This window comes from Coregonus lavaretus, assembly GCF_964263955.1.
Source record: "Coregonus lavaretus genome assembly, chromosome: 6".
In the NCBI taxonomy this organism is placed as follows: domain Eukaryota; kingdom Metazoa; phylum Chordata; class Actinopteri; order Salmoniformes; family Salmonidae; genus Coregonus; species Coregonus lavaretus.
The window spans coordinates 10,215,515-10,240,022 of NC_139993.1; the positions used below are offsets into that span (position 1 = coordinate 10,215,515).

At 44.2% G+C, this 24,508-nt stretch overlaps 1 protein-coding gene across 6 annotated transcripts in view; it reads right to left on the minus strand.

The window, feature by feature from the left end:
• The window catches only part of LOC311131157 (signal-induced proliferation-associated 1-like protein 2), a 109,376-nt gene that overhangs the window by 55,122 nt on the left and 29,746 nt on the right, over window positions 1–24,508 (minus strand). For all 6 annotated transcript variants that reach the window (XM_084163999.1, XM_084163997.1, XM_084163996.1 and 3 more), the window contains exons 2-4: window positions 13,376–15,106; window positions 10,737–10,864; window positions 8,765–8,953 (exon numbers count right to left, since the gene is read on the minus strand). In XM_084163999.1, coding sequence (XP_084020125.1) covers window positions 8,765–8,953; window positions 10,737–10,864; window positions 13,376–14,840 — 1,782 coding nt within the window. In that variant the 5' untranslated portion in view covers window positions 14,841–15,106. The remainder of the gene's footprint in view (window positions 1–8,764; window positions 8,954–10,736; window positions 10,865–13,375; window positions 15,107–24,508) is intronic.

Sequence of the window (24,508 nt, forward strand, 5' to 3'; positions counted from 1 at the left end):
TGTGTGTGTGTGTGTGTGTGTGTGTGTGTGTGTGTATATATATATATATATATATATATATATATATATATATATATATATATATATATACACACACACACAGTGGGGAGAACAAGTATTTGATACACTGCCGATTTTGCAGGTTTTCCTACTTACAAAGCATGTAGAGGTCTGTAATATTTATCATAGGTACACTTCAACTGTGAGAGACAGAATCTAAAACAAAAATCCAGAAAATCACATTGTATGATTTTTAAGTAATTAATTTGCATTTTATTGCATGACATAAGTACTTGATACATCAGAAAAGCAGAACTTAATATTTGGTACAGAAACCTTTGTTTGCAATTACAGAGATCATATGTTTCGTGTAGGTCTTGAACAGGATTGCACACACTTCAAGGGGGATTTTGGCCCACTCCTCCATACAGACCTTCTCCATATCCTTCAGGTTTCGGGGCTGTCGCTGGGCAATACGGACTTTCAGCTCCCTCCAAAGATTTTCTATTGGGTTCAGGTCTGGAGACTGGCTAGGCCACTCATGGACCTTGAGATGCTTCTTACGGAGCCACTCCTTAGTTGCCCTGGCTGTGTGTTTCGGGTCGTTGTCATGCTGGAAGACCCAGCCACAACCCATCTTCAATGCTCTTACTGAGGGAAGGAGGTTGTTGGCCAAGATCTCGCGATACATGGCCCCATCCATCCTCCCCTCAATACGGTGCAGTCGTCCTGTCCCCTTTGCAGAAAAGCATCCCCAAAGAATGATGTTTCCACCTCTATGCTTCACGGTTGGGATGGTGTTCTTGGGGTTGTACTCATCCTTCTTCTTCCTCCAAACACGGCGAGTGGAGTTTAGACCCAAAAGCTCCATTTTTGTCTCATCAGACCACATGACCTTCTCCCATTCCTCCTCTGGATCATCCAGATGGTCATTGGCAAACTTCAGACGGGCCTGGACATGCGCTGGCTTGAGCAGGGGGACCTTGCGTGCACTGCAGGATGTTAATCCATGACGGCGTAGTGTGTTACTAATGGTTTTCTTTGAGACTGTGGTCCCAGCTCTCTTCGGGTCATTGACCAGGTCCTGCCGTGTAGTTCTGGGCTGATCCCTCAACTTCCTCATGATCATTGATGCCCCACGAGGTGAGATCTTGCATGGAGCCCCAGCACGAGAGTGATTGACCGTCACATCTTGAACTTCTTCCATTTTCGAATAATTGCGCCAACAGTTGTTGCCTTCTCACCAAGCTGCTTGCCTATTGTCCTGTAGCCCATCCCAGCCTTGTGCAGGTCTACAATTTTATCCCTGATGTCCTTACACATCTCTCTGGTCTTGGCCATTGTGGAGAGGTTGGAGTCTGTTTGATTGAGTGTGTGGACAGGTGTCTTTTATAAAGGTAATGAGTTCAAAACAGGTGCAGTTAATACAGGTAATGAGTGGAGAACAGGAGGGCTTCTTAAAGAAAAACGAACAGGTCTGTGAGAGCCGGAATACTTACTGGTTGGTAGGTGATCAAATACTTATGTCATGCAATAAAATGCAAATTAATTACTTAAAAATCATACAATGTGATTTTCTGGATTTTTGTTTTAGATTCTGTCTCTCACAGTAGAAGTGTACCTATGATAAATATTACAGAACTCTACATGCTTTGTAAGTAGGAAAACCTGCAAAATCGGCAGTGTATCAAATACTTGTTCTCCCCACTGTGTGTATATATATATATATATATATATATATATATATATATATATATATATATATATATATATATATATATATATGACATAAAAACTATGAAATAACACATATGGAATCATGTAGTAACCAAAAAAAGTGTAAAACAAAATCAAAATATATTTTATATTTGAGGTTATTCAAAGTAGCCACCCTTTTCCTTGACAGCTTTGCACACTCTTGGCATTCTCTCAACCAGCTTCATGAGGTAGTCACCTGAAATGCATTTCAATTAACAGGTGTGCCTTGTTAAACGTTAATTTGTGGAATTTATTTCCTTCTTAATGCGTTTGAGCCAATCAGTTGTGTTGTGACAAGGTAGGGGTGGTATACAGAAGATATGCCTATTTGGTAAAAGATCAAGTACATAATATGGTAAGAACAGCTCCAATAAGCAAAGAGAAACGACAGTCCATCATTACTGTAAGACATCAAGGTCAATCAATCTGGAAAATTTGAAGAACTTTTAAAGTTTCTTCAAGTGCGGTCGCAAAAACCATCAAGCGCTATGATGAAACTGGCTCTCATGAGGGCCACCACAGGAAAGGAAGACCCAGAGTTAAGTATAAGTTCATTAGAGTTAACTTCACCTCAGATTGCAGCCCAAATAAATGCTTCACAGAGTTCAAGTAACAGACACATCTCAACATCAAATGTTCAGAGGAGACTGCGTGAATCAGGCATTCATGGTCAAATTGCTACAAAAAAACACTACTAAAGGACACCAATAAGACGAAGAGACCTGCTTGGGCCAAGAAACATGAGCAATGGACATTAGACCGGTGGAAATCTGTCCTTTGGTCTGATGAGTCTAAATCTGAGATTTTTGGTTCCAACCGCGGTGTCTTTGTGAGACGCAGAGAAGGTGAATGGATGATCTCCGCATGTGTGGTTCCCACCATGAAGCATGGAGGAGGAGGTGTGATGGTGTGGGGGGGCTTTGCTGGTGACAATGTACGATTTATTTAGAATTCAAGGCACACGTAACCAGCATGGCTACCACAGCATTCTGCAGCGATACGCCATCCCATCTGGTTTGTGCTTACAGGGACTATCATTTGTTTTTGTTTTCAACAGGACAATGACCCAAAACATACCTCCAGGCTGTGTAAGGACTATTTGACCAAGAAGGAGAGTGATGGAGTGCTGCATCAGATGACCTGGCCTCCACAATCAACCGACCTCAACCCAATTGAGATGGTTTGGGATGAGTTGGATCAGAGAGTGAACGAAAAACAGCCAACAAGTGCACAGCATATGTGGGAACTCCTTCACGACTGTTGGAAAAGCAATCCTCATGAAACTGGTTGAGAGAATGCCAAGAGTGTGCAAAGCTGTCATCAAGGCGAAGGGTGGCTACTTTGAAGAATCTCAGATATGTCTCCATATGTGTTATTTCATAGTTTTGATGTCTTCATTATTATTCCACAATGTAGAAAATAGTAAAAATAAAGAAAAACCCTTGAACGAGTAGGTATGTCCAAACTTTTGACTGGTACTCTGTCTGTCTGTGTGTGTGTGTGTGTGTGTGTGTGTGTGTGTGTGTGTGTGTGTGTGTGTATATATATATATACATATATATATATATACACACACACATTGCACACATATATATATATATACACACATATATATATATATATATATATACACACACACATTGCTCCAAAAAATAAAGGCAACACTAAAATAACACATCCTAGATCTGAATGAATGAAATAATCTTATTAAATACTTTTTTCTTTACATAGTTGAATGTGCTGACAACAAAATCACACAAAAATTATCAATGGAAATCAAATGTATCAACCCATGGAGGTCTGGATTTGGAGTCACCCTCAAAATTAAAGTGGAAAACCACACTACAGGCTGATCCAACTTTGATGTAATGTCCTTACAACAAGTCAAAATGAGGCTCAGTAGTGTGTGTGGCCTCCACGTGCCTGTATGACCTCCCTACAACGCCTGGGCATGCTCCTGATGAGGTGGCGGATGGTCTCCTGAGGGATCTCCTCCCAGACCTGGACTAAAGCATCCGCCAACTCCTGGACAGTCTGTGGTGCAATGTGGCGTTGGTGGATGGAGCGAGACATGATGTCCCAGATGTGCTCAATTGGATTCAGGTCTGGGGAACGGGCTGTCCATAGCATCAATGCCTTCCTCTTGCAGGAACTGCTGACACATTCCAGCCACATGAGGTCTAGCATTGTCTTGCATTAGGAGGAACCCAGGGCCAACCGCACCAGCATATGGTCTCACAAGGGGTATCTCATCTCGGTACCCAATGGCAGTCAGGCTACCTCTGGCGAGCACATGGAGGGCTGTGCGGCCCCCCCAAAGAAATGCCACCCCACACCATGACTGACCCACCGCCAAACCGGTCATACTGGAGGATGTTGCAGGCAGCAGAACGTTCTCCACGGTGTCTCCAGACTCTGTCACGTCTGTCACGTGCTCAATGTGAACCTGCTTTCATCTGTGAAGAGCACAGGGCGCCAGTGGCGAATTTGCCAATCTTGGTGTTCTCTGGCAAATGCCAAACGTCCTGCACAGTGTTGGACTGTAAGCACAACCCCCACCTGTGGACGTCGGGCCCTCATACCACCCTCATGGAGTCTGTTTCTGACCATTTGAGCAGACACATGCACATTTGTGGCCTGCTGGAGGTCATTTTGCAGGGCTCTGGCAGCGCTCCTCCTGCTCCTCCTTGCACAAAGGCGGAGGTAGCAGTCCTGCTGCTGGGTTGTTGCCCTCCTATGGCCTCCTCCACGTCTCCTGATGTACTGGCCTGTCTCCTGGTAGCGCCTCCATGCTCTGGACACTACGCTGACAGACACAGCAAACCTTCTTGCCACAGCTCGCATTGATGTGCCATCCTGGATGAGCTGCACTACCTGAGCCACTTGTGTGGGTTGTAGACTCCGTCTCATGCTACCACCAGAGTGAAAGCACCGCCAGCATTCAAAAGTGACCAAAACATCAGCCAGGAAGCATAGGAACTGAGAAGTGGTCTGTGGTTACCACCTGCAAAACCAGTCCTTTATTGGGGGTGTCTTGCTAATTGCCTATAATTTCCACCTGTTGTCTATTCCATTTGCAAAACAGCATGTGAAATTTATTGTCAATCAGTGTTGCTTCCTAAGTGGACAGTTTGATTTCACAGAAGTGTGATTGACTTGGAGTTACATTGTGTTGTTTAAGTGTTCCCTTTATTTTTTTGAGCAGTATATATACAGTGAGGGAAAAAAGTATTTGATCCCCTGCTGATTTTGTACGTTTGCCCACTGACAAAGACATGATCAGTCTATAAATGTAATGGTAGGTTTATTTGAACAGTGAGAGACAGAATAACAACAAAAAAATCAAGAAAAATAAATGTCAAAAATGTTATAAATTGATTTGCATTTTAATGAGGGAAATAAGTATTTGACCCCTCTGCAAAACATGACTTAGTACTTGGTGGCAAACCCCTTGTTGGCAATCACAGAGGTCAGATGTTTCTTGTAGTTGGCCACCAGGTTTGCACACATCTCAGGAGGGATTTTGTCCCACTCCTCTTTGCAGATCTTCTCCAAGTCATTAAGGTTTCAAGCCTGACGGTTGGCAACTCGAACCTTCAGCTCCCTCCACAGATTTTCTATGGGATTAAGGTCTGGAGACTGGCTAGGCCACTCCAGGACCTTAATGTGCTTCTTCTTGAGCCACTCCTTTGTTGCCTTGGCCATGTGTTTTGGGTCATTGTCATGCTGGAATACCCATCCATGACCCATTTTCAATGCCCTGGCTGAGGGAAGGAGGTTCTCACCCAAGATTTGGTGGTCCTCTGTAGCTCAATTGGTAGAGCACGGCGCTTGTAACGCCAGGGTAGTGGGTTTGATCCCCGCGACCACCCATAAGTAAAAATGTATGCACGCATGACTGTAAGTCGCTTCGGATAAAAGCGTCTGATAAATGGCATATTATTATATTATTATTATATTATTATTATTTGACGGTACATGGCCCCGTCCATCGTCCCTTTGATGCGGTGAAGTTGTCCTGTCACCTTAGCAGAAAAACACCCCCTAAGCAAAATGTTTCCACCTCCATGTTTGACGGTGGGGATGGTGTTCTTGGGGTCATAGGCAGCATTCCTCCTCCTCCAAACACGGCGAGTTGAGTTGATGCCAAAGAGCTCGATTTTGGTCTCATCTGACCACAACACTTTCACCCAGTTCTCCTCTGAATCATTCAGATGTTCATTGGCAAACTTCAGCAGGGGGACCTTGAGCAGGGGGACCTTGCAGGCACTGCAGGATTTCAGTCCTTCACGGCGTAGTGTGTTACCAATAGTTTTCTTGGTGACTATGGTCCCAGCTGTCTTGAGATCATTGACAAGATCCTCCCGTGTAGTTCTGGGCTGATTCCTCACCGTTCTCATGATCATTGCAACTCCACGAGTTGAGATCTTGCATGTAGCCCCAGGCCGAGGGAGATTGACAGTTATTTTGTGTTTCTTCCATTTGCGAATAATCGCACCAACTGTTGTCACCTTCTCACAAAGCTGCTTGGCGATGGTCTTGTAGCCCATTCCAGCCTTGTGTAGGTCTACAATCTTGTCCCTGACATCATTGGAGAGTTCTTTGGTCTTGGCCATGGTGGAGAGTTTGGAATCTGATTGATTGATTGCTTCTGTGGACAGGTGTCTTTTATACAGGTAACAAGCTGAGATTAGGAGCACTCCCTTTAAGAGTGTGCTCCTAATCTCAGCTCGTTACCTGTATAAAAGACACCTGGGAGCCAGAAATCTTTCTGATTGAGAGGGGGTCAAATACTTATTTCCCTCATTAAAATGCAAATCAATTTATAACATTTTTGACATGCGTTTTTCTGGATTTTTTGGTTGTTATTCTGTCTCTCACTGTTCAAATAAAACTACCATTAAAATTATAGACTGATCATTTCTTAGTCAGTGGGCAAACGTACAAAATCAGCAGGGGATCAAATACTTTTTTCCCTCACTGTATGTATGTGTATGTGTATGTATATATATATATATATATATATACACACACCCACACGTGTGTATATATATATACAGTGGGGAGAACAAGTATTTGATACACTGCCGATTTTGCAGGTTTTCCTACTTACAAAGCATGTAGAGTTCTGTAATATTTATCATAGGTACATTTCTACTGTGAGAGACAGAATCTAAAACAAAAATCCAGAAAATCACATTGTATGATTTTTAAGTAATTAATTTGCATTTTATTGCATGACATAAGTATTTGATCACCTACCAACCAGTAAGTATTCCGGCTCTCACAGACCTGTTCGTTTTTCTTTAAGAAGCCCTCCTGTTCTCCACTCATTACCTGTATTAACTGCACCTGTTTTGAACTCATTACCTTTATAAAAGACACCTGTCCACACACTCAATCAAACAGACTCCAACCTCTCCACAATGGCCAAGACCAGATAGCTGTGTAAGGACATCAGGGATAAAATTGTAGACCTGCACAAGGCTGGGATGGGCTACAGGACAATAGGCAAGCAGCTTGGTGAGAAGGCAACAACTGTTGGTGCAATTATTAGAAAATGGAAGAAGTTCAAGATGACGGTCAATCACCCTCGGTCTGGGGCTCCATGCAAGATCTCACCTTGTGGGGCATCAATGATCATGAGGAAGGTGAGGGATCAGCCCAGAACTACATGGCAGGACCTGGTCAATGACCTGAAGAGAGCTGGGACCACAGTCTCAAAGAAAACCATTAGTAACACACTACGCCGTCATGGATTAAAATCCTGCAGCGCACGCAAGGTCCCCCTGCTCAAGCCAGCGCATGTCCAGGCCCGTCTGAAGTTTGCCAATGACCATCTGGATGATCCAGAGGAGGAATGGGAGAAGGTCATGTGGTCTGATGAGACAAAAATAGAGCTTTTTGGTCTAAACTCCACTCGCCGTGTTTGGGGGAAGAAGAAGGATGAGTACAACCCCAAGAACACCATCCCAACCGTGAAGCATGGAGGTGGAAACATCATTCTTTGGGGATGCTTTTCTGCAAAGGGGACAGGACGACTGCACCGTATTGAGGGGAGGATGGATGGGGCCATGTATCGCGAGATCTTGGCCAACAACCTCCTTCCCTCAGTAAGAGCATTGAAGATGGGTCGTGGCTGGTTCTTCCAGCATGACAACGACCCGAAACACACAGCCAGGGCAACTAAGGAGTGGCTCCGTAAGAAGCATCTCAAGGTCCTGGAGTGGCCTAGCCAGTCTCCAGACCTGAACACAATAGAAAATCTTTGGAGGGAGCTGAAAGTCTGTATTGCCCAGCGACAGCCCCGAAACCTGAAGGATCTGGAGAAGGTCTGTATGGAGGAGTGGGCCAAAATCCCTGCTGCAGTGTGTGCAAACCTGGTCAAGACCTACAGGAAACGTATGATCTCTATAATTGCAAACAAAGGTTTCTCTACCAAATATTAAGTTCTGCTTTTCTGATGTATCAAATACTTATGGCATGCAATAAAATGCAAATGAATTACTTAAAAATCATACAATGTGATTTTCTGGATTTTTGTTTTAGATTCCGTCTCTCACAGTTGAAGTGTACATATGATAAAAATGACAGACCTCTACATGCTTTGTAATTAGGAAAACCTGCAAAATCGGCAGTGTATCAAATACTTGTTCTCCCCACTGTATGTATGTATGTATGTATATATATATATGTATATATATATATATATATATATATATATATATATATATATATATATATATATATATATATGTGTATATATATATATATATATATATATATATATATATATATATATATATATATATATATATATATATATATATATATATATACATATATACACACACACACACACACAACCGGTGAAAATAAATATTTTAATTTTGAAAATGTGGAGTAGGTTTATTACCTTTTAGATTCAATTATAAGCCAGCAAAATGTGAAGACAGCAAGGGGTGTGGAAACTTTCACTAGCGACTGTATGTCTATGATCACTCACCCCCTGTTGGTCCAGCTTGAGGAGCTGCTCAGGGACCTTGGGTGAGCTGGTGGCCAGCCTGAGACACTGGATGTTCAGCTCTGGGACCACATACTCCAGCACCTCCTTCAGCGGTAGGCCCCTCGCCATGCCATGCTTGGCAGTGGAGGGCACGGCATCCTCCAGGATGGCCCCTCGGAGAGTGGTGAGCTGGGGAGGACAGAGAGAGAGGCTGGAGGTTAGCTCGGTGTCTAGCCTTGACAGTTGAGTTGAATTTTGAGTAACAATTTATAACAACTTTCATGAATAAAGTTGAAAATTATAAATAAGTATAAATTATAATTAACTATTTCATTATTTGCAAAGTTTAGTCTATTGATGCACCGGTGCATCCCCATCACAATCCATCGTCTATGTCACCTTTCCACATCTGAGGTGGAAAGTGGCAGAGCTACAGCGCTGTTTGTCAGACCAGGAGACATCCCGAAAATCGGTCTTCTCACGAAAACGTCTGTAGCATCCGAACAGTTTGTCTCTGGACTTGTCTGAAGTCAATAACGCTGACGTACCAACGTTTGTCTGTAGTGTCCAAACCGTTTGGCCTACAAACTAATATGACCCCACTGTAGAAAGGGGAGACTAACAAACATGATGGTGTTCTCCATTTGGCTCTACAACCCTCACACGTGTCACTGGACTCGTCTAAATGTAACCCATACAAATTAATGGAAGTATGGAGGTAGTTTTGTGCCAATTGAGTAAATAAAACTAGATAAAGGCCAGACACTTCAAAACCTTATTCCTTATTATAAAAAAAGAGTGTATTTTTTGCCATTTATGAATGCGTAATTCAATGCGTTTCTATGGGCTGGAGTAGTAAATGACCTTCTTAAAACAATTCCATATGTCAGCTTAGAAGCCCACGAACGGCGTAGACTTAAGAATTAAGCACTTATAGGCATTACAATCATTACAATTCATAAGCATTTAATTACAACATTGAAAGTTATTAATAAAGTGTAAGCATTTATAAAGGCTCATTCGTGAAAGTTGTAATAAAGGGTTCCCAAATTTTGTGCGGATGTCAGAATCTTTTCTGCACCCATTTTTCAAGAGCAACATGATCCAAAATAATGTTTTTAACACATTCAGTGAGTGGGAATCATCGAAGTGTTGGGCTGTCTTAAGTAATGTAGCTATGATGTTGTTATTAAAGAAGTATTCTGTTTTTGTAATGGAAAATGCATACAAATTATGAATAATATAAAGTCAACTACATCAAGAAGAAAATGTAAAAGACAAATTACTGTATTATATAAGAAACGTGGGTGATATATGGAATAGTAAACTAGGATACTAGTGAAGAAAAGAGAGTGCCTCCCCAAAGAGCTTCAATTTATGCTGCACGCAGTTAACCCAGTGAACTGGGAGAGAGAAGTTTAAGTTGCATAGGGAATTAGCTTTTAGTAAAACTAAATAGATTAGCATTAGCGTGTCATAAGAAGTGCAACCACGAACTCCCCACTTACAGTATCTCATGGGAGAACTAACATACCGTGGGATCAAACTTTCCCTTTAAGAGCTTAACTTCCATTAACTTGCCGGATTAAAAGTTGTTTAATGTCCCCTTGGTATGCTAATACAAAATGTCTGCTTATCTAGTCCACTGTGTATCATCACAGATGTACCTTTTGGTTATGTTACGATTATCTACAGAGTTGAATTTTAAATGGGGGGGGGTTCTGGTTCTGTGGAAGTACTTGGTTTAGTTTGAATTCAATCTAGAGGTATTTTCTATTTCACACCATTTGTTGTGATATAATTAATTGATTATTGATTATGTATGAAGGTATGACAATATTCTACCACTTCAGAATTCATTTTGCCTGCTGAATGGTAAGCAACGTGAGAGTACACAGTAAGAACCTGTGTACAGCATACATTTTAGGACACCCTCAGCCTTAAGCGACATATACCCTTTTCGATTATTTACCTCGCTGGTCCGGAAGGTGACCCGGTAGTTGTACTGTGCTCCCTCCTTTCCCTCATCCAGCTTTTCCCGGCGGATACTGACCGCCACGGGGCCCAAGTTTTCATCCGTGCCAAAGTAGTTCTGGTGATCTGAGGGTAAATGGTAAATGACGGTACAACACAAACGTTAGCTGTGGTTTGGATTATGATAACATACGAAATCTTTATTTTCCATTCAATTCACATGAAAATTAAAATGTGGTTTAGGCACTCTGGCTTACAGGTCAAAGGTAAAAACAGACATGATTGGACATTCCTTTGCATTCCTTAAACTCCATGAATAGGGCCTACACATCATAGATTATAACATTAGCAAATCCAGAAAAATACATCAAATTCACCAAATAGATGGACCCACTGACATTGCTAACCCATAAAGAGACCCTAGACCTAATGTATCAATTAATCAATGAGTAGACGGATACATTTTCATGTAGTAATGGTCCCTTTACTGATTAATTGACATGTAGGCATATGACCTTGTAGGGTTGCAAAAGACATGTAACTACAAGCTCACTTCAATAAAACCCTGCACTGACTGAAACCAGCACAGCCCAAAACCTGCAGAAAAACCATAGTCTTTGTAGTTCCATTAACTGCAATACGTGTTTAATTAAATTCATCCCTAGGATGAAACGCATAACAAACATAAGTGAAAAGCAGAAAGTATTAAAAGGTGAGAGGTAGGGCGACTGTTTTTCATCACTCCCTAGACCAGGGGTGTCAAATGAATTTTTCCCCGGGGGCCTCATTCGGACTTCAATGCGGTCTGGCAGGCCGCACTGAAAATGTGTTTTATTTCTTCATGTCAAAAAAGCGCAAAAAAGTTTTCCTGAAATTTTCGATACTCCCTGACTGTCTAGATTTAATTTGTATGATCATTACCGAACTGGACACAGTCAAGAAATTTTATAAATGTAGGTCCATTAACATTTCTACACAGTTGCGATTTAGTTTTAGTCATCTTAAAGTACACTATATATACACAGTGCCTTCAGAAAATATTCAGACACTTGACCTTTTCCACATTTTGTTACTGCCTTATTCTAAAATTGATTTGGAAAAAAAATCCTTAGCAATCTAAACAAAATACACCATAATAACGAAGCGAAAACAGGTTTTTAGAAATGTTTGCAAATTCATTAAAAATTCCAAACAGAAATACCTTATTTACATGAGTATTCAGCGCCTTTGCTATGAGACACGAAATTGAGCTACGGTGCATCCTGTTTACATTGATCATCCTTGAGATGTTTCTACAACTTGGAGTCCACCTGTGGTAAATTCTACTGATTGGACATGATTTGGAAAGGCACACACCTGTCTATATAAGGTCCCACAGTTGACAGTGCATGTCAGAGCAAAAACCAAGCCATGAGGTCGAAAGAAAATGTCCATAGAGCTCCGAGACAGGATTGTGTCAAGACACAGATCTGGGGAAGGGTACCAAAGCATTTCTGCAGCATTGAAGGTCCCCAAGAACACAGTGGCCTCCATCATTCTTAAATGGAAGAAGTTTGGTACCACCAAGACTCTTCCTAAAGCTGGCCACCTGGCCAAACTGAGCAATCGGGGGAGAAGGGCCTTGGTCAGGGAGGTGACCTAGAACCCGCTGGTCACTTTGACAGAGCTCCAGAGTTGCTCTGTGGAGACGGGAGAACCTTCCAGAAGGACAACCATCTCTGCAGAACTCCACCAAATCAGGCCTTTATGGGAGAGTGGCCAGATGGAAGCCACTCCTTAGTAAAAGGCACATGACAGCCCGCTTGGAGTTTACCAAAAGGCACCTAAAGGACTCTCAGACCATGAGAAACAAGATTCTCTGTTCTGATGAAACCAAGATTGAACTCTTTGGCCTGAATGCCAAGCATCACATCTGGAGGAAACCTGGAACCATCCCTACGGTTAAGTATGGTGGAGGCAGCATCATTCTGTGGGGATGTTTATCAGCGGCAGGGAATGTGAGACTAGACAGGATCGAGGGAAAGATGAACGGAGTAAAGTACAGAGAGATCCTTGATGAAAACCTGTTCCAGAGCACTCAAGACCTCAGACTGGGGCGAAGGTTCACCTTCAAACAGAACAACGACCCTAAACACACAGCCAAGACAATGCAGGAGTGGCTTCGAGACAAGTCTCTGAATGTCCTTGAGTGGCCCAGCCAGAGCCCGGACTTGAACCCGATCGAACATCTCTGGAGAGACCTGAAAAAAGCTGTGCAGCAACGCTCCCCATCCAACCTGAGAGAGCTTGAGATGATCTGCAGGGAAGAAATGGGAGTAACTCCCCAAATACAGGTGTACCAAGGACTCGATGATGTAATCGCTGCCAAAAAGTGCTTCAACAAAGTACTGAGTAAAGGGTCTGAATACTTATGTAAATTATTTCCTCATTCAATGAGCAGATCATAGATTTTCAGCAATGCTCACATTTAGCTACACATGACCAGATTCTATGGCGTTTGCTAACATTGTGCATTTGTAAACACAACAAAGCACATGGCAAATGAACATGAAAAACCGGCGCTCTCTTTAAGTTGCTAGAGTACTTTATAATAAGGAAACAATTTAGTATTAGGTAGGTAGTCAATGCCTCTCTTACCTTTATTGTAAAAGTACTTGTGGTAGTAGTAGGCCCCCTGGTCGATGTGTTCGATTATGTAGCGCTTGTACATGTCCCTGTGGAAGGCCTGGCTCTCCCTTGGCACCTCGAGCACCGACACTCCTGTGTTGGTGCACCGGGTGCTGAGCGATGATTCCACAGAGTAGCCTTGTCCTCCACCCCCATAGTTAGGAGCATAGTCTCCGCTCCCATAGCTGGCGCTGCTGGCTTTGCTCAGGGCCACCTTCCTCTCGCCCTCGCCACCGGTCTCGTTACGGAAGTACGGGCAGCTGAGTACCAGGGTATTGCTCTTCCCATCACCCTCATCTGTGTCTATGCTGGCCTTGTGGCCCAGGTCCTCGCAGCTGTCTACGGGCGACTCACAGAAGGGCATGGGCGTCGCACTGTCTCCCAACCCAGAAGCCGGGGCCTGGCACTGAGAGGCGGCCGACGCCCCTGTGGTAGTGTTCTTCCTTCGACCCAGGTCGGCACGGTTGGCCACCGCCTCGCTGATGTTGAAGAGGACACTCTGCACGTCATAGTGGGCGAAGCACTTCTGGAAGCTCAGGGGCCTTCCGAAGCGCCCTCCGTCCTCCTGGTCCAGGCACTCGCCCTCACTCTTCACGTTCCGCAGCCTCCGGAAGATGGAGGTATCGGCCTTCTCCGCCTTCATGCGTTGGATGAAGGACCTCTCCCGCTCACGGCTGTAGAGCAGGGAGCTGTCCACGTAGTCGTAGCCTGGGATGCAGACAATGTCACCTCGCGCGATCTGGGCAGCCGTCTGTAGGCTGGGCGACAGGGTGGTGTTGAGACGCAGCAGCTCCGGGAAACTCTGTGGAGCCGGCGCACTGGGTTGGTCAGAGCAGTCCTCCACATGGTAGCCTCTCAGGTTGCCCACAAAGCCTTCGCTGGCGCCGGAAAGACCCTGCTTGTCGAGAGAGGACGTGCTCCCATACTCACGGCGCAAGGTGGCCCCAGTGTTGGGGTTGATGATGGTGTGATCCAAGTCCTCGGCGCAGATGTCGCTAATGGTGACCTCGCTGTTGCTCCTCTTGATCCCGGGGAAGCCCTTCATGGGGGAGTGGCTCAGGAGGTCGCACAGCGGATACCTGGTCTCTGGGAACTCGGTACTGAGCAACTCCTGGCTCTTTTGGAGGATGGCCTCTGTGGTAAGTTTTGACGGACCATTCTGGAAGGTCGGCACCAGGCTGTCATAGCGGGGCGGCTGTGACTCCCAGCCGTCCATTCGCTGGGGCCAGTCCGACACCCTCGCGCGGACGCCCATCTTGGGCATGGCTGGCGTTCCCTGCACGTTGGCGTTTGGAGGTCCCATGGGCCCCTTTAACGCTTGGAGTTTCTTGCTGAATGGGTTGTCCGACTGCATCAAATAATTGGAGCCCTTTGGTTCGCCAGCTACTCCACTAAGATTCGCTATGTCCTCAGTCCAGAGGCAAGGCGCATTCATATCCTGTGTACAGGCACCTAATAGTGCCAAATTTCATGACTGCTTTCCAATACAAGCCATTTGTTCTGGAAACTGCTATCAGGCAGTATTAGACAAAGACCCAAATCTGGGGTTTCACTTCGCCAGGTCCATAATCCATAGAAAGGGATTAGATTGACAGATCTGCTTGGGTCTCTGAAGGACAGTGCAGCATAGAAGGTGAAGATCCTTTCCTGGTACACATCAAGCCAATGACGGCCACATGGTGATCCTTTGTGGATTCAGATCTTAAAGTGAGACATAACAACATGGTTATTTCATTAAATTATAACATCAAAATAAAAACAGATCTAAAATTGCATTTCACCTTCAATTTGTGCCTAAACATAATGAAAATCAAATCGTCATAGCTATTTCGGTTTAATCAATCGAGACTAAAGGCCTTCAAACAATGTCCATGTACCAATATAAGAACAAAAGACACCTGTATTGCTTTGACGGGGTTGTCGGCAGCATTTAACACATTGGGAATGCTGTGGCTGAAAGATTAAAAGGCCTTTTCAAGTTCAAAGGCTCATTTGCAATAATTCAAAATTAATTATTTAATGGCTCTAGGTGCTGCAAGCTACATGCCTGTAAATGTCCCACAACCTTGTTGAATTAGAAAGATTTATCTCAGTTATCTGATCTGTATTCATGTAACATGACACATAGCCTATGCAAAAAATAAAAAAATAAACATGGCATGCATTGAGTGAACACTTTTCTTCTTAAACTCACAATGAATGCCTTCTAGGTCTTAAGAGCAGTAATAATGTAATATGAATCATCCTACCACTCTCAAAGTCAACTATTTATCACACTGCCTCTGGACTTTGGAGTCATTTACATTTCTAAATTGAGGAGGGCAGGATATTGGAAAACAGCATAAAACTGCCAACATAACCAGTATTTGGTTAGTCATCTTGGAATGTGATTAACCGTGTGAACATGTGACCAACATTTCAACCTTCCTGATAAGTACTGTATGTATTTGAAAGTGATACGAATTAGAAATATGTGACAACTTTACTGTGGAATTGCCCTTATTTGGGAGACGGGGGACGGGGTTATGTCAAGGTAGTTACATTATTCCGAGGATTTCTTTCAAAATAGGATACAAGGAGAAATGTATATCCATACCTACTTTTAATATCCTTAATTCACCATTTCCTATAGTAAACATCAACAGATTTAACACCGGGGGTATATTAATATCATGTTGGAAAATACTGAATACGGCCCAAATGGCACCCTATTCCCTACATAGTCCCTGCTCAAAAGCAGCGCACGATCTTTAGATAGACCCCAATACTTTGACCAGACAGAAAACAGACGCTGTTTAAAACAAGCATTTCGAATTCATAACATCAAGGTGTAAAGGTTATTTGCAATTACTACAGAGGCAGCCATGCTATGATTGGACACGGCACACTGAGGAGGCCCAAGACGGAGCAACCGATGCCATCCGCCCCCAATGATGCCCTACTCCATTATTAAAAACACCCAAATAAAATGAGGAAGAGATGGAATATGAGAAAAGAGCCCTCATTAAATGCATGGCCTTGATGTCCGACCGCTTGAGAGCAAACAGATCATGAAAGCGTGAGATGAAAACAGCTTGTGACACATCCTTTTTTCCGCTTCAGTACTCCTGCCTCGGCAAAAGAGGACAACTTTGGTTCTAAGGCTTGAGTCAGTTATCGGATCTACAAAGCCGAATCATGTGGATACGGTTTAGAACTACAATTTCATACTGCTTTACATATGAGTATGTATACTTCCTATTGGCCATCAAGGGTCTGACGGATGCTGCAGTAGGGTCTGACTGATGCTGCAGTAGGGTCTGACTGATGCTGCAGTAGGGTCTGACTGATGCTGCAGTAGGGTCTGACTGATGCTGGAGTAGGGTCTGACTGATGCTGGAGTAGGGTCTGACTGATGCTGGAGTAGGGTCTGACTGATGCTGCAGTAGGGTCTGACTGATGCTGCAGTAGTGTCTGACTGATGCTGCAGTAGGGTCTGACTGATGCTGCAGTAGGGTCTGACTGATGCTGGAGTAGGGTCTGACTGATGCTGGAGTAGGGTCTGACTGATGCTGCAGTAGGGTCTGACTGATGCTGCAGTAGGGTCTGACTGATGCTGCAGTAGGGTCTGACTGATGCTGCAGTAGGGTCTGACTGATGCTGCAGTAGGGTCTGACTGATGCTGCAGTAGGGTCTGACTGATGCTGCAGTAGGGTCTGACTGATGCTGCAGTAGGGTCTGACTGTTGCTGCAGTAGGGTCTGACTGATGCTGCAGTAGGGTCTGACTGATGCTGCAGTAGGGTCTGACTGATGCTGCAGTAGGGTCTGACTGATGCTGCAGTAGGGTCTGACTGATGCTGCAGTAGGGTCTGACTGATGCTGGAGTAGGGTCTGACTGATGCTGCAGTAGGGTATGACTGATGCTGCAGTAGGGTCTGACTGATGCTGCAGTAGGGTCTGACTGATGCTGCAGTAGGGTCTGACTGATGCTGCAGTAGGGTCTGACTGATGCTGGATGTTAGGACAAGCTAAAGTATGATGGTGCACTGCATCGGACGCTTGATTGTAATATGTCTCAAATTAAAAATACATTTTTAAAACGTACATACAGCACTAAATTAAGCATTATGTTGTTATGTAGAGACCGACACAATTGCAATACAAACACATTAGCAATTATCAAGAGTTGCACAAACATTGTGTTAAAGCATCAATCAGTCCCTTGAAGGCTTTAAAATAAGACCATCTAAAAAGGGGGAAAGAAAAAAACTAAACAGACAAATGTGGTCACAAATGAACAGATGACACCGTCCATCAAACGTCAGCCTGAATGTAGGCTACAGTCTCGCCACTGCTGGTTAATGACAGAACCGATGTGTGCTACAGTTGGTTCCACGAACCAGCGGGGCACACAGAGCTGGTCGCTCACCCAAACATAACGGTAATCAATGAGGGAAAAGCGCAAATGTTAACGTAGTGACATGGTCTGGGAGCAACATTTGGCTGGGAGGCAGGGTAGTGTTGTTTTAGTTGAAATCTATAGAATGGATGTCAGTACTGGATATTGGATTCTGTGATTTGGGAGAGTTTGAGATTAATGGTGTGTGGCATCTAGAAATGAGCCAGGCCTAACTCATTGCTGGCAGCAGAGGTTTGTCCTTGTTATGTCAGTCTGCGTGGCTCAAATCAATTTCACATACTGTTACACTGAACTATAGATTTATATGTGATCTGGACATTGTACTTGAGCTATATTCCTATGCGATGAAGCTATTATTTGTAGTACTACAGTTCTTCAGTGACATTTTGGAAATGCTCATGCAGTCTCTTTATCATCCGACTTCATTAACCAAGGGAACGAGCTCACTGGCGCAAGTGGCGATGTCCTTTGGGACCATTGGGTGCAGATTAGGAAAAGCAGACAGACGGACCTCCACTTTGAGGTATGATGAGGTGGGCAAAAACAATGACAGAGAAAGGAGGTCAGTGAGCAGTGGAAGCTTACGCTGTCCAGTTCCAAAATCCCCAGAGACAGACAGACAACGCCATCATTCCTTTGTTCTACTTTTACATTTCCACTTTTTTGATGTCAACCATTAGAATGAGTTCCAATTTAGAAAGAGAAATGTTCCAACCAAAAAATGTCATCTATACTGCAGTCTACACCTACCAGCCTGTGTAGCCTATTATTCATGTATCACTCCACTCCTCTCTATGAATTCAGCCCTCATGGTAAATAAAGATAACCCACCCAGAATAAATATAGAAGCTATTTGATTGGCTGTTTAATTTAAAAGGGCTGGACAAAAATGGTTCAATGAGTGAAACAATGTGAGCTTTTCCTTTACCATTATTTAATAATTTTTAAAGTAAAACATACTGAATGTATTTTTTGTGGGGAGTGGAGACTATAAATAGAGATTCAGATTCACACAGAGGGATTGACCGCAATAGCAATATGCCTTGAAGCCTTCGAATCAATGCGCTCACGTGTCTCCAGCGGCTGACTGGGCCTGTATCCAAAACAGGGGGCAAGAAAACAAGGGCTTCGAGCTTCCAACACCGTACATGGGTGCCTCCCGTTAACTGGCAACCCACCCTTGCACTCGCATACCCTCACACATCAATAAGACAGAGCTAAGCTAGCGGGGTTCCCATCCATCTTTCCACTGCTTGTCTGCTTTGCCTTGTTAGGTGCACTAGCCTAAGCGCCCAGGCATTCTAGGCAACTGGAAGAACTACGAGATACTCCCAGTCGTAGGCTTTAATGCCTTCAGTTCCAGGGGGAGTTTCTACAAGGATTTATTCCAAGTGGAGGCAGGTAGGATGGGGTGAGGGGGGTACAGACGGGGATCAGTTCACATACACATTCCAGTGCGGTCCTCCGACATGCACTCCACCGCGACATGCATGCGTATGTTTGATTTTGATTCCCGAAGCAGAGCCAAATCAGTATGTGTTTACTTTAAGATGACTACTCCCTCAAGAAGGCAGGCTGGTTGGGGGGTTGGAGAGGTTGGCCGTCCGTCGAGAAGACTTTAGTTGTGGGGCTGTAGCTAGTGAAGAGGGGCAGTGGTAGTAGTAGGTGGGCCAAATGAAGGTATGGAGCAAGGCCATAAATAAATAAAAAGAGAGGAAATGCAGAACATCAAGGAAGTGAACGCAAACACTGGGATGGCTCTGCAGGGGCTAAATGAAAGACGGACCCCATATGGGTAGGTTGTGGGGAGGATAGTGCATCTGGACATTAACATTGGTTTTGTTATTGTTCCTCTTCTGCTGGTCTTTCTGTTTACTATATAAAAACAGACCAGAGTGGTATACTACAAAGCAGGATCAATTAGTTAGCCAGCTAACTTGCCTAAATATTTTGAAATAACTTGAAAATGGGCATGGTCTAATCGACTCAACAAACAAAAACACAAAAGTTTAGATTTCTTAATTAACCAGAAAATCAAGTTATTTCTGGTTATTTATCAAAGTTAGCTGGCTAAGTCATTGATCCTTCTTTGCAGCATACCCCTCAGGACCCACCCTGGGCTACTTGAGATTAAGATTAGGTTGGGCCACGGGCTACTTACATATCACAGTAGCATAGAGTAAATATACCTTTACCCCAATAGCCAAAAAGAATCACACAAACTAATGGTTTTGGGTTCTGGAGATATACAAAAGGTAGACTCCCTGCACATGGATGCTTTTAGTTTTAAAAATAATGTTTGTACATGTAGTAGCTTTTTAATGGCAAGCTGTTACTGAATGAGGCCCATATAGTCTGGGATGAGTGAGGTGAGGAGTAAGAACGGGATAGCTGACAGTATATTCAAGTAAGTACTTTTTCAAGTAAAATATCTTCCTAAGAATAAAACAATCTGAAAAACCCCTTTTCATATCACTACTCCCAGTGGGCAAAACTGAGGAAAGCTGGTTGAAATGGTGTAATTTCAGGTTGTACGTTTATTGGCTTCTCTTCCATATCCTAATGTATATGGTATAGGTATGAATGTTGGAGTATAAAGTACTGTATCATTACTTTCAATCAGCCTGTCAGCAGTCTCCAGCAGTTTTTGGCAAACCAAGTGGTCAACGTGAGGGGCTGCCAATAAAGCTCTCATCGAGTTTTATTGAAAGTGGGATGTCCATGCTCTGGCTCTGCTGACTGGCCCAGTTGACTTGGATCAGCTGTTCAAATAAATCAAGGCCAGAGCGCACTAGAAGCCCTTTTCACCCTGCGAACTAACCCCTGGCCAACACAACCCTTCACAGCTGAGCTCTAGGCAAGCTGCCACATGGAACAAAGATAAGGGGGTTTGTTTGCATAGATAAAGCACTGATGACATCTTTAAACAAGTTATGGGATTTATGGGAACTGTATGTTGGGCTGTTGTTTGATTAGCAACATGGCGCTTCAGGCTCGATCGCTTAGAGCCCACGCAAGGAGCTCCAGCTGAGATGGAAATGCTGGACTAGGACAGGGTTGACTTTTGTTTGTTTCTTTTAGGGGGTCTGACATTTTGTTCAACTCCCCCATCTGGACTTCTCATGCTGGGAAACACTCCCACATTCTTCTCCTTCTTTCCCTTAACAGGAAGCCTTAGAATTTGGGGGCAATTAAGTGTGTTAACGCTCAGTTATTTTAATTTCTAACTTTTAAAGTAATACCTACCATATGCCTTGCAGCATGCAACCATGCCACTCTCTTAGAGGCTAAGGTGCTGACGGGGATATGTGACTGTATCGTTACCAAACAACTTGGAACGAGTCTCCTAAATATAGCTCAAGGATGGGATGGCCAAGACCCAAAACCTTTTATCTGCAGACTGTTGCTGTGTCTATCTATAAAGGCTCAATCATGCATTTCCTGTGTCTTTTTCAAACTTCAGCACACTAAACACTAAACACTGAACCCAAACTCGGTCCTGGAGGGCCACTATGTAAGCTGGTCTTCGCATTAAACTACACTCTTCATGAAATGTCTTCGGTTTTTGCAATTTGTTGGAAAAACCTACGAAATCACCTGAAAAGGCAGCATCAACCCTTTGAGAGTTTAATTTTTAAAAGATGAGCTTGAAGACAAGACCAGCATATACGGCGGTCTCTCAGAACCAGGTTGGGAGGAAACAGCCCTGTTTGTGAAGGGGACATGGTCTGGAATGAGACTGAGTAAATAGACAACAACAGGTGAGCCTGGAGATACAGATTGAAGGCTCTCCGGTTACTCAGGCATTGTTTGGAAAGGACAGGTACTCGAGATGAGACTGTTTACCGTGTCACTGCATCTTCCCACTGGTCTTAAAAACAAAAGCGAGGAAAACAGTAGTAGGGCCTCTTTTTACCAAACAGTTCAGCTGCTACACAAATATGAACTTTACAGCATACACAGGCCTGTGGCCAAATGTTTCTGTGTGGTGCTAACCATTTGCTGCATAACAAGAAACACAAAAGAAATGGGGGTCAGCCCTTGGTTGATGACATCAGTTGGGTTGCCACTCATAACACAGCTGGTTTTGGGCTCTTGCCACTTGTTGCAGACACTTTGCCTCTGGGTACATAGGAGGGTGTGCACATAATATATAAGAACAAGCCACATGCACGCACACTGCCTTGGTGATTGATTTTATACTAAAAGGGCAGTGCCATCTCCAATGAAAATGGTAGCAGAGACAGAGGGGGAGAGCGAAAGAGAAGACGGACAGGCTGTTTTTTGCAAGCCTATTTACTGCCGGGATTTTCCCAGAGTGCTATTTGAGGACAGCCGCCTGTTGCATTGTCTGCTGACATAAAATTAGCCCCATTGGCTGGGAGTGAGGAGGAATCATTCATGCTAGAATGCTAACGAAAAATGGGGGAAAGAGAGGCGGCAACTGAAGTCTCCCATGAGTGGCGCAGTGGTCTAAGGCACTGCATCGCAGTGCTAACTGTGCCACTAGAGATCCTGGTTCGAATCCAGGCTCTGTCGCAGCCGGCCGCGACCGGGAGACTAATGGGCGGCGCACAATTGGCCCAGCGTCGTCCAGGGTAGGGGAGGGAATGGCCGGCAGGGATGTAGCTCAGTTGATAGAGCATGGCGTTTGCAACGCCAGGGTTGTGGGTTCGATTCCCACGGGTGGCCAGTATTAAAAAATATGTATTCACTAACTGTAAGTCGCTCTGGATAAGAGCGTCTGCTAAATGACTAAAATGTAAATGTAAATGTAAGATGAAACAGGAGAAGAAAAAAAAACAGCAGTAGCTTGGTTGTACTCCAGTCGCTCTGCTTCGCTTGAATGAAGTCAAGTCAGTCATCCTATATCGGGCTATAGCTAGGCCTAGTTGTCGAACAATAACACTAATAATAAGTAGAATAAGAATAAGAGCACTTCCTCCCAGCTGCCCACTGCACTGAGGCTAGGAAACACTATCACCACCGATAAATCTACAATAATCGAGAATTTCAACAAGCATTTTGCTACAGCTGGCCATGCTTTCCATCTGGCTACCACTAACCCGGCCACCAACTCTGCACCCTCTGCTGCAACTTGCCCATGCCCCCCCCGCTTCTCCTTCACACAAATTCAGACAGCTGATGTTTTGAAAGCGCTGCAAAATCTGGACCCCTACAAATCAGCTGGGCTAGACAATCTGGACCCTTTCTTCCTAAAACTAGCCGCCGAAATTGTCGCAACCCCTATTACTAGTCTGTTCAACCTCTCTTTCATAACGTCTGAGATCCCCAGAGATTGGAAAGCTGCCGCGGTCATCCCCCTCTTCAAAGGGGGTGACACTCTAGATCCAAACTGCTACAGACCTATATCCATCCTGCCCTGCCTTTCGAAAGTATTCGAAAGCCAAGTTAATAAACAGATCATCGACCATTTCGAATACCACCGTACCTTCTCCGCTATGCAATCCGGTTTCCGAGCTGGTCACGGGTGCACTTCAGCCACGCTCAAGGTCCTAAACGATATTATAACCGCGATTGATAATAGACAGTACTGTGCAGCCGTCTTCATCGACCTGGCCAAGGCTTTCGACTCTGTCAACCACCGCATTCTTATTGGCAGACTAAATAGCCTTGGTTTCTCAAATGACTGCCTCGCCTGGTTCACCAACTACTTCTCAGATAGAGTTCAGTGTGTCAAATCGGAGGGCCTGTTGTCTGGACCTATGGCAGTCTCTATGGGGGTGCCACAGGGTTCAATTCTTGGGCCGACACTTTTCTCCGTGTATATCAATGATGTCGCTCTTGCTGCTGGTGACTCTCAGATCCACCTCTACGCAGACGACACCATTTTGTATACATCTGGCCCTTCATTGGACACTGTGTTAACAAACCTCCAAACGAGCTTCAATGCCATACAACAATCCTTCAGTAGCCTTCAACTGCTCTTAAACACTAGTAAAACTAAATGCATGCTTTTCAATCGAACGCTGCTAGCACCCGCCCACCCGACTAGAATCACCACTCTCGACGGGTCTGACCTAGAGTATGTGGACAACTACAAATATCTAGGTGTCTGGTTAGACTGTAAACTCAACTTCCAGACTCACATAAAGAATCTCCAATCCAAAGTTAAATCTAGAATCGGCTTCCTATTTCGCAACAAAGCCTCCTTCACTCATGCTGCCAAACATGCCCTCGTAAAACTGACTATCCTACCGATCCTTGACTTCGGCGATGTCATTTATAAAATAGCCTCCAACACTCTACTCAGCAAATTGGATGTAGTCTATCACAGTGCCATCCGTTTTGTCTCCAAAGCCCCATACACTACCCACCACTGTGACCTGTACGCTCTTGTTGGCTGGTCCTCACTACATGTTCGTCGTCAAACCCACTGGCTCCAGGCCATCTATAAATCACTGCTAGGCAAATCCCCGCCTTATCTTAGCTCATTGGTCACCATAGCAGCACCCACCCGTAGTCTGCGCTCCAGCAGGTATATCTCACTGGTCATTCCCAAAGCCAACACCTCCTTTGGCCGCCATTCCTTCCAGTTCTCTGCTGCCAATGACTGGAACGAATTGCAAAAATCTCTGAAGCTGGAGACTCTTATCTCCCTCAATAACTTTAAGCATCAGTTGTCAGAGCACCTTACCGATCACTGCACCTGTACACAGCCCATCTGAAATTAGCCCACCCA